The sequence below is a fragment of the Meleagris gallopavo genome, chromosome 12 (genome assembly GCF_000146605.3).
Source record: "Meleagris gallopavo isolate NT-WF06-2002-E0010 breed Aviagen turkey brand Nicholas breeding stock chromosome 12, Turkey_5.1, whole genome shotgun sequence".
Taxonomy (NCBI): domain Eukaryota; kingdom Metazoa; phylum Chordata; class Aves; order Galliformes; family Phasianidae; genus Meleagris; species Meleagris gallopavo.
The window spans coordinates 5,138,133-5,148,784 of record NC_015022.2 but is presented as its reverse complement, the minus strand read 5'-3'; the positions used below and the strand labels follow the sequence as shown (position 1 = coordinate 5,148,784).

Here is a 10,652-nt window from a genome sequence, read left to right as displayed (position 1 = left end):
CCGAACCCTGCAGAGCGGTTCTGCTTCCCTCCCGCCTTCCTCAGCGCCGCTGTCCTTCACATGCTTCTCCCTGCATTGAGTTGGAGCATATGCTGCAGGTCTCTAAAAACTGCCACCGCTACAGCACGGGTACAGGTGTTAAAGCCCGGTAATGGAAACGGTGGGAAGTTGATCTTAATCTACTGTCCCTCAGTGCTGGAGCCCGAATACATCACGGGTCATGGAAGGCAAATGTAGCCCACACAAAACAACTTTTACAGACAAGAATATATTGTTAAAAATAGAAAAAAGTTACCCCACGCATCTAACATGAATTCTGTAAAGCTGAACAGAAAGCTTTCCTCATCCTCCTTCCTACAATTTGCTTTCTTTTTTCTGTCAGTGGCAATTGGTAAAAGCTGGTTCACAAGCCTCAAATAGCACAGCACAAAGCACGGGGCCATGGAACACAGGCTGCAGGCAGGGGGAAGCACAGGCGTGCTTGTAATAACATCTGTTATTCTTCCAACTCGTGGCTGTATGCCTTACATGTCAACCTCTGGCAGAGGTTGGCAGAGCACATAACAGTGAAAAAATACTCATGGTTAAAAATCGCATATCAAAAACATTAAATGCCCTGCAGAATTAGCTTTAAAAATCATTTATAAGCATAAACAATCAGATCAGGTAAGTAGAACCAATTTGTATTCCAACATACTTAAAACAAAAAAATGAAGATTACATCACCCAGTTTTAGCACACAGTATCCCAAGCAACCACAGCAGTAAATCACACATCCATTTCTTTGAAAGGCAAATTGAGTGGGATTTTTTTTGACTGTTTTCAAAGAACCAAGTCAACAACAGGCAGAAATAAAACACTTCCCACACACAGATAGGGCGGTTAATTCAACTTCATTTTTGGCAATCACCTTTACAGCAAGCAGTTACCGAAGGCGTGGGCTCATTCAGTACCTTGTTACATTGTGATTTCCAACTGATATTCATCACTTGTGAGCATACTCATGAAGGAACAGGCTACTCCCTTACTCCAATATTTGACACGTATTTGACAATTCAGAGTTAGAAAAAGCAAAACCCAAGATTCCAAGCCATGTCAGTTCAGCAGCTGCTGCGTGACTGAGGTAGTTCAGCAGCTGCAGTCAGCACATTTCCCAGCCTTCCGCTCCTTCAGCTAGTACAGCACTACTTATTTACATAGTAAAACTGACATATTTTAGCAGAAGTGTAGGATGCCTGAAAAAAAGTGTTCAGCAACCATCAATGAGTGGAGTCCCACAGGACATCAAAGGAGTCACCACTGCATTTGTTTTCTCATGCTATTCTTGGAGAATCAATACTGCTACCTTTGCTTGGTTTGTGCATCCATTCTTCAAATTCTTTCAGATGAACATTACTGCTATAGAGAAGGAAAGCAACACCATTTCACACGGGCAGTTAATATCTGTAGTTTTTTTCCTTAGTAGCAACATCAGAATTCTTCTTCTGCATTTGGAAGACGCAAACTCTTAAATTTCTTGAGTTTCTCAATTGCAGAAGATACCAAAATTTCTCCATGAACTTTGTTGTCTCTTGTTCTCACATTGACAGCATGATTTGCTTTCTCCTTTTCACCAACCACTGCAAGATGTATCACAAACAATATTAAACTACCTACATTAAAGTGAGCCTAGACAAACCATGCCCAACATTAGAACTTAAATGATAGGCAGAAAGACTCTTCAGTTACCTAAGATAAAGTTATATTGAGCCAGTTGTGCATTTCTGATTTTCTTGTTCAATGTGCAGCTCTGATCTAGATCCACATCTGTCATAAATCCTGCTTCAAAAAACTCAGTGCAAACCTAAAAAAGACATTTACTATTACAGCATATATTTCACAGGATTCCATCCAATAAATAATTTATAAATATAAATAATTTAGCTCTTATGAACAGCTGTATTAATGAAGTTGACAAAATTATTTGAAGAAAACTGCACACACTCGTAAGAGCTTGACAGGACTTTAGCAATTCCTTGTTAGAAGAAATACAAGTTAACATCTGTATCAAACATTTGCTGATCCTCTCAGACAGCTACACTGCTGAATGCCAAAATGCCTCAGCCATAGAAAGAAGAAAAGGAAGAGAACCATTTATGTTTGCACTAAAAGGGGGTGGGAGTTGATAAAAGAACTTTGCCTAAATGCAGTGTAGTCAAGGGTATATATATACCGGAAAAAGGAAGAAACTAAGTCTACCCCTACACTTTAAGGGGACAATTCTACAACAAAACATTTATTAGTATGTAAGGTAAGTAGCTCAGAATATTTTTCCTGTAATTATTACAAGCTTGTACATGGCAACAAAACCCCAAATATTTAGTTATATTTCCCTTTCTCAGGCTTACACAATTTTAGAGGGCATGGAAAAAATAACTTGACCCAAAAGCATCTCCTATATTATTAAAGCATTTACTGTTCACTCAAGGATGAGTATTTCAGGAGCTACTAAAATTGCTTGATGCATAAAGCTGTATTCTCACCTGCTGTGCATACCCTTCAGAAGTAGGTCCCACAGGCACAACCATGACCTGCCGTGGAGACAGCCAGAATGGCCTGGCAAACCCAATGAGAAAAAAGATAAGTGAGCATTCTACGTTTTCATTCATATCCTCAGAATTGTAAGCTAAGAATGTTGCATAATGTTACCTTTACACTTTTCAATTCACATGAAATATCAGACTGAATCCAATAAAAGACATACACAGAACTCCTGTTCGCTTCCTACCAATTTCACAAATTTAAATAGAATTTCAATTCTTCACATAATTTCTGCTTTCATTTGTTATATAACTTGATAGTACTAGGTGAGTAGTCTCTGCATTTAAAGGTGAGAATTCACTCTTCCTTAATCCTTCAATCTATTAAAGAATAAATATCTTCAGAGCTAACTAGAGATGAAATAGAACAACTTACAAATTGAAAAAAATATATATCACATATCTATGCTAATTTATGTCTGTGTAAGTAACTACTTTACATATATTAAGCATCTTCCAGTAAAAAGAAGTAAAATGCAGCACACACACATTCAGTTGCAATTCGTATCTCACAGAATTGAACCATGAGCTATTAGTAGAATACACAACTGGAACTGTAAAATTAGGTTTCATTTCATCTCACCTGCTGTTGAGAAAACCCTAGAGAAATCATGAGATATTAGGGAGGACCTGTATTTCCTAACCATGTTGTTAAACATTTCTCAGAATTGTATTTGTGTCACATACCATTTTCCTCCATAATTTTCTGCTAAAATAGCTATCATTCTCTCCACAGATCCCAAAACAGCTCTGTGAATAATCACTGGCCTCTTTTTATCATCTCCATCTTTGCTGAAAAAGAAAATAATTTCAAAACCACACTTCTCCTAGATCACATACATGGAATCCTACTGATTCTTTTGATTTTACATATCTGTATAAACAGTAATTTATACTGAACAAAAATTGCCACTTGCTACTAAAAATCTACTTCAGAATGAATCATACTTTTAAAGGAATACAGAATAATCAGAATGACTGTGACATAGACACAACTTCTTAAGTTTTAAAAAGCACACTCTACAATTTGACTCCAAAACTGACAGCTCCTTGTCTCTGTATTTTAATATTTTATATCCTTCCTTTCTTTTCCACTACGACTTGAATTCATCTTCTTACACAGGATTTTATCTGCCCTCATTATTTGTTTCTTTCTTTAAGTTACGCACCTCTGATTATGAAAAAAAAAAGGCCAGCTGCTGTTTCTAATCTTATTTTCTACTGAAGAGCTATGATGTCTACTGAAGAATATGCAGCAGAACCAAAAATAACCAACACCTCCCTCAAACCTTTTGTATTATATAAAAATAAACATCGTAAGAAAAACAATCCAGAAGACATGGTTCTAAAATTAACACACTCAGATGATAAAATGTCTTTTTTCTTAGCTGGAAGTTTAAGTGACATTTTCCTTAAAAAACTATTTGCATTCATTTTATGTTCAAGGTCACCTAATTCATTTCCAACAAAAAGAACAAAGCATTTCCTACTGCAAACATACCATCTCCTTAATGTATGTTTGAATACGAATGCAATGTCCTCAAAGACAACACAATGACTAGACTAAAATTAAGAACTGAGCCATATAATCAGTTGCTTACCAGTTTTCTCAAGACAAATAGACAGGTCACCAAGTTTTCCCACAAACAATGGCATTTACAATTAAAGCAAGCTATGGTTATACTGAAAAAACACCTTCAAATTCTGGACTCAGTCCTCCACTCACAGGAGATGTTTCCCTTCATAAACCATTGCAGGCTACTTAGATGCAAACTAATAATTTGCTAAGTGAGCAACAGAGCATTAATATATCTCAGCTTATGGAAATTGCAGATAAGTATTCTATTTGTTCTAGTTAGAAGAGGAAGATAAGCATTTTAATCACTCACCCAACGTAAGTAAGATTAAATCGAATGGGTAGCTGGAAGTCAAGTTGGATAGTAGCACACTGATGGTATCTGCCAAGAGCATCTTTGATTTTAATATCAATCTGTGAATCACAGAATCATAGAATGGCCTGGGTTGAAAAGGACCACAATGATCATCCAGTTTCAACCCCCTGCTGTGTGCAGGGTCGCCAACCACCAGCCCAGGCTGCCCAGAGCCACATCCAGCCTGGCCTTGAATGCCTCCAGGGATGGGGCATCCACAACCTCCTGGGCAACCTGTTCCACTGCATCACTACCCTCTGTGTGAAAAACTCATTCCTAATATCTAATCCAAACCTCCTCTGTCTCATTTTAAAACCATTCCCCTTGTCCTATCACTATCCACCCTTGTAAACAGCTGTTCCCCCTCCTGTTTATACACTCCCTTCAAGTACTGGAAGGCCACAATGAGGTCTCCCGGGAGCCTTCTCTTCTCCAAAGAAAGATACACAGTAACCTGATACAGTTTGCCTACATCTTGTCTACATTGTTATCCATCCTGAAGTTGTATTAAAATATCAATTCACTAACCTTAGGACCATAAAATGCCCCATCTCCTGGATTCAATGTCCACTGTACTCCAAAGTTATCCAAGCTGTTTTGAAGTTGCTAATCATGAAACAGAAAGAGTAATTATAACAACAAAACCCCACAACCTTTACAGGTGTACGAGAGCTTTTCATCTCTGTAAAAGTGTAAGCATTTTTTTCTGAAATACTAAGCAACTCAACATGCTGATGACTATCGTTCAAACATTTAGTCATTACGATATTCCCTGTAAGAATTTTCTGATTAACCTGAAGGGGAAAAAAAAATCAGTTCAAGGAACTAAGGGACTCTGTAAAAATCTAAAATTTTTCATTCTATTTGAAACCTCACATATTATACAGTTTTTTAACATGCACTTCTATTCAGGATAATATTTAGCATCTGACACAATTTCACAAATGTCACTGTTCAACATGAAACAATTAAACTAAATATCTATTTCTATAAAACTTCGCAGATATTGAAAACATATATATATGTTATATGTTATATGTTATATGTTATATGTTATATGTTATATGTTATATGTTATATGTTATATGTTATATGTTATATGTTATATGTTATATGTTATATGTTATATGTTATATGTTATATGTTATATGTTATATGTTATATGTTATATGTTATATGTTATATGTTTATAAAATAAATAAATAAATAAAAATATATATTTTTTTTAAAAATGTCAATTATTACCTTTTCTGCATGGTCCCAGATCTCTAATTCTCCTAGATAGTTTTCGGGTCTTGTTGAAAGATGCAATTGGAAGGTAAAGCCAAAGATAGAATAAACTGACTTCAAGAAATCAAGACAGCCCTTAATTTCTTCTTCAATCTTAAATGTAAACAAAAGAAATTATTTGAAAAATAAAACACAATATTTTTACGATTTATTTACATCAAAACCTAATTGAATTTGCTGAACTCATCACAACCAGAGTTAAGAGGCCACTATGCAACAACCATCATATATGAAAATGGAAGGGGGAATGAAGGAGGAAAAATATTTTGATATCTATCTTACTCAAGGGAAAACTCCTATAGAAAGACCCCATTCTGTAATTCATATCAATAACATCCCTTAAATATAGTTTTATTCTTTTTATATAAGTATTTAACTCCAAAGAAAAAAAATTACAGCACTGCTATTTGAGACTTCTAACAAAATAACTTCAAGAGGCTACTGATGAGCATTACTGCAGAAGATAAAGAAATATGAAGTATCAGATGATTAAGCAGAAAACACCTACAACTAAAAAAAGCATTGAAAACAGCATTATGCTAGAAAACACAATAGAAAAACTTGGAGTGAAAATACTTGTATGAGTTTCACTTTTTTTTAATGTCAGTTTGAGTTGGTGAGATTTTTTTTTTACCTGTTCTATTGTACAGAAGATGTGAGCATCATCTTGTTGGAAGCGCCTTACACGAGTCAAGCCACTTAAAGTGCCAGAGAGTTCATTTCGGTGAAGAACTCCAAAATCTGCAAGTCTTAGAGGCATTTCCCTCCAGGATCGTGGACGATGGGCAAACATCAAGCTAGAAGGAACACGGAGGAACCTCACTTTTATCTTTCTTGCAGAAGACTTAAGTCAGTACATAAACTAGCAGTTAGTATAGATAGTAATTTCACTGTTAAGCATTTATCCATTCAGACTGTCCATGTTTTAAAAGGCAGGCAAATGGAGAGCACAAGGCACTCAAAAAGCTTTGCTAGAGACCACCTAGAAAAAAGCAACACTGAGAATAACAATCAGAATTTTTGACATGCTGTATCTGAAGCCCCAATCTAATCAACATTACTTATATTTGCTACTGGTACAGGCTAATATCAATACACACAAATCTAGCTACTTAGTCTAGACTTACTGAAAGACCCTCCTACAAGAGTTTTATTTGGTTTCTGCTTTGGGATGCTGCCAGGGAGCTCTCTAGACATCCTAGCTGCTCAGTAGTCTACTGCCACACACAAATGATAATGTGTATTGACACTACATTTTTCTCCTCAGCTTCACAAGGGATAAAAATAGTGAAGTAAGAAGGCATTCAGTTGAAAGTACAAACCAATGTCCTGGACAGTTCATTGGTTTAAGCGCAAAAGTTTCCTTCTCTATGTCAAAAGAGAACATATTTTCACTGTAGTGCTGCCAGTGCCCAGAAGTTTCCCAGAGTTTACTGTTGAAGATGTTTGGAGATACAACTTCAGTAAAATTACGCTTGTGATACTCCTCCTGTAAAACAAATTAAACATTTACAAGATGATACAACTTTCTACAAGCAATATCCTGATTTTCTTACTTTTTTAAAAATTGCTTTCTTACTATGGCACTTTACTGGGCAAGTAAACTATGCATGAAGGCTTTACATAACTGTAAAACGTGTCAGTTAAGAATGCTTTCATCTATCCTATTTTGGAAAAGGTTAAATCTGTATGATCTTGGTGAAAACGGCATATGCTTACGTACACAGACCCTTCTCTCTCTGAGAACAGCTCAGTGCTACAAATAGCATATCACTAGAGATCAGCAGAAAGTATTAAGCATGTCAATACTCACTCGTATGAAATCTGTGAGTGTATTATAAAGAAAGGCACCTCTGGGGAGGAAAAAGCAGCTTCCAGGACTCAAATCATGAAAGAAGAAGAGTTCTTGCTCCTATGTAAATAGAAAACAGAATTCTGTAACATCATTTCAGATATATCTCTAGTAGTTACCTGCAAGCAATGAGTATTTCACACACTGAGACTTAACAAAAATGAAAGAATACAGTAACAAGATGATTTAATACAGTAACAAGATGATTTCTAAAAGTTTACAATTTCTCAGCAACAGATGTTAATCTCTCTCCAGTTCTTACTCTTAGAAGCCCATATATGACTGGTAGCCCACTTAACTCAGTGGCTATCTAAATAGACACTTCCTCAAAATCTTGAAGCCTGAAGTAATCTTACCATTAGTAACCAATGCAATTATACATATACTCATCAGATCTGAGGGTTGACAGCTGAAGCTTATGAGCTGGTCATTCTTAATCAGAATTATCTCAAGTACAAACTTGCCGCGGATAGTGTCCTAATCAGATTGTTCTCAAGCAGGGAAGCACAACTGTTACCCAATGAGTGATCAAGCTTCACTTTATTGTTGCACACACAGAGTTTATAATATGATTCTAATACACATGTTCACTTACTATTGGAGCACAAGGTGGGCGTCTAGGTGGGCTGCCTAGCTTCAACCCATGCTCAGCCAGCATTCACACCTGCCGCTGAGCTCATCCACTTATCAGCCCCCCACATATCCACAGAGCATAGCTGTGGATGTAGGCCTGCTGTTTACGTGCTGCCCAAGGACGTTGTGCCTCCTATCTTAACTCCTAATGTTTTCTCATGGGTATGCACTCCGTGCTGCTGCACCAGTTATGCTCGTACACAGCCTTATGTCCACCCTGCTCTCGCAGCCATTCCCCAACACAAACTCAGAAGTGTGGCTCTGCTACATCTTAAGAGTACCTTAGCCTCTCACATTTATTACATACTAGATACATAGATAACAGGTAATTTTTTTTTTCAGTAGATAATTTAGTTTTGAAAATGCAAGTAAGTAATCATCAAGTACTGTACAAATGTTTAAGTCTTAGTGGGTTAATTGAAACAAACACAAACACTTCAGCAAAGATCATTCTGCCACATCTATCCTTTGTCAGTTTTCTGTAAGTTTCTCATCGACTCTCCTTCTTCTGAGTTATCCCCGGTTGTTCATTACTGCTTACAAAGGCAGCCCATATCTGTGTCTTGGTACCTACCAACAAGTAACAAGAAGTTCACACTGACATCCTGCTGACTACTGATGCTAATCTTCATTTAACACTTGAGTGTTTCAAATGAATGCCTCTCTGCTTTCAACTGTATCATCCACTGTGTCTTAAAACAACCACAAGGTAATTTATCTTCTTTCAAATACTTTCCTTCTAACCATACTTTTTTTTTTTTAAAAACAAAAAGACATCAGAGGTAACTGCAAATACATGACTCCTTTGTAGAATCACCAACATGACCAACGTTCAGTCACAATCCTTGTTTGTGTCACATCAATGTCTTCAGAGTTAAACTCAATTTAACACTAAATCTTTTCATTTTAACCTAGTAGAGGTACGTATTACTTCCTCACTTGCACCTATAAAAATATGACCAAAATATCATTCATAAAATTTTCAATAATTTCTCCCTTCTATGAAAAATGTAGTGTTTTATGTAGGATCTCAAAATATCCTACATCAAAAATGTTAAGACATACCTCCCCAGGCCCAGGGACTACCTCCCAAATTAATTCCCAATGTTCAGTATTTGTAAGCAACTGATGAGCCAAATTTGTATAAATGAAATTTTGAAATGTAAAGTACACTATAAGAAATGCACAGAACAGGTTCCCATTCAAATTACCCTAAAAAGAAGAAAGGGAAGAAAAAAAAAAAAAAAGGAAGAGAATGAATTTTACTGCAGTAGCATAAAAGAGAAGCAGACTATAAGAGCACACCTTTCCAATTTTCCTATGATCTCGGTTTCTAGCTTCTTCCTGGAATTTCTCCCATTCCTTCATCATTTTGTTATCAGGGAAGGATATTCCATAGATTCGCTGCAGAGTTTCCATGTCAGCTTTTCCCTCCCAGTACGTAGAGGAATTCTGATGGACAAAACCCGTAACTGAGGATAAGTATCGTTATACTCTCAGCAAGAGGAAGAATAGATGTTAATGCATTTGAATGTTACGGCTTTTAACATGGTAAAAGAACTACATGCAGTCATCCAGCATTTATTTATATTACAGATATTTGCACCGCCTTTTAGTCAGCATGCCTAATGCAGAAGGTATAAACAAGAGTCACAAGTCAAGTCATATTTATTTTACTTAGATTCCGTATTTTAACTCAAACCACGTGTTATCTCCTGTTTAAGTTCAAAACAATGCAAAAAATAAACATGGAAGTCAAAAAGAAAGCAACTCTCAGTTAAATCCTAGCTTTCTGACAAGTCAAACAGTTAATCCATAAACTTCAGTCAGGAAGTCAGCAGAAGCAAGTATAACAAACATCCCAAGAGGGACAGTCTGACAGCAACATCAGAATCAGCATCTGCAACTAACTTAAACTGCATCGTTCTTGTCAGCAATTCCATTTTCAAAAAGCCAATAACTAAAAATCATAAAACCATGACAAACATTTACAGACCTGCCACTGCTCACTTTACCTCCTACACCTGAAGGACTCCACCTTACAAGGTCAAAACACTATTTCCTCATCCAATTTACATCTTGGAAGTTCATCTACCACAGAATAGAGGGAACATGCATAATGCATGGACAGAATGGCACAAAGATGTGACAGCTAGTACAAAGCCAGACCAGTACATCTGCATTGCACGGTGCAATGCTCTGAAGATACCAGCACAACAATACAGCAGCACTGTCACATTAGCTTACCCACATTAACTTCTCTACTGTGCATGGGATAGCTAGTTCCACACCACTACCCGAGTGTGTTTGCTCTGTTTTTCATTATAGTCATATAGTTTAACTGCACTAACACTCTGATTTAAAAAA

The 10,652-nt window shown here is 36.5% G+C and overlaps 2 protein-coding genes across 2 annotated transcripts in view; both read right to left on the bottom strand.

Moving 5' to 3' along the window:
- Positions 1-986, bottom strand: part of LOC109369553 (threonine--tRNA ligase 2, cytoplasmic-like) — a 6,676-nt gene extending 5,690 nt beyond the window's left edge. The window contains exon 1 of the mRNA XM_019619273.1: positions 930-986. Within this exon, the coding sequence (XP_019474818.1) occupies positions 930-986 (57 nt within the window). The remainder of the gene's footprint in view (positions 1-929) is intronic.
- The window catches only part of TARS3 (threonyl-tRNA synthetase 3), a 10,438-nt gene continuing 410 nt past the window's right edge, over positions 625-10,652 (bottom strand). The window contains exons 2-12 of the mRNA XM_010717385.2: positions 9,591-9,775; positions 7,614-7,712; positions 7,123-7,289; positions 6,435-6,597; positions 5,756-5,893; positions 5,039-5,116; positions 4,469-4,569; positions 3,267-3,371; positions 2,523-2,595; positions 1,729-1,843; positions 625-1,619 (exon numbers count right to left, since the gene is read on the bottom strand). Coding sequence (XP_010715687.1) covers positions 1,471-1,619; positions 1,729-1,843; positions 2,523-2,595; positions 3,267-3,371; positions 4,469-4,569; positions 5,039-5,116; positions 5,756-5,893; positions 6,435-6,597; positions 7,123-7,289; positions 7,614-7,712; positions 9,591-9,775 — 1,373 coding nt within the window. The 3' untranslated portion in view covers positions 625-1,470. The remainder of the gene's footprint in view (positions 1,620-1,728; positions 1,844-2,522; positions 2,596-3,266; positions 3,372-4,468; positions 4,570-5,038; positions 5,117-5,755; positions 5,894-6,434; positions 6,598-7,122; positions 7,290-7,613; positions 7,713-9,590; positions 9,776-10,652) is intronic.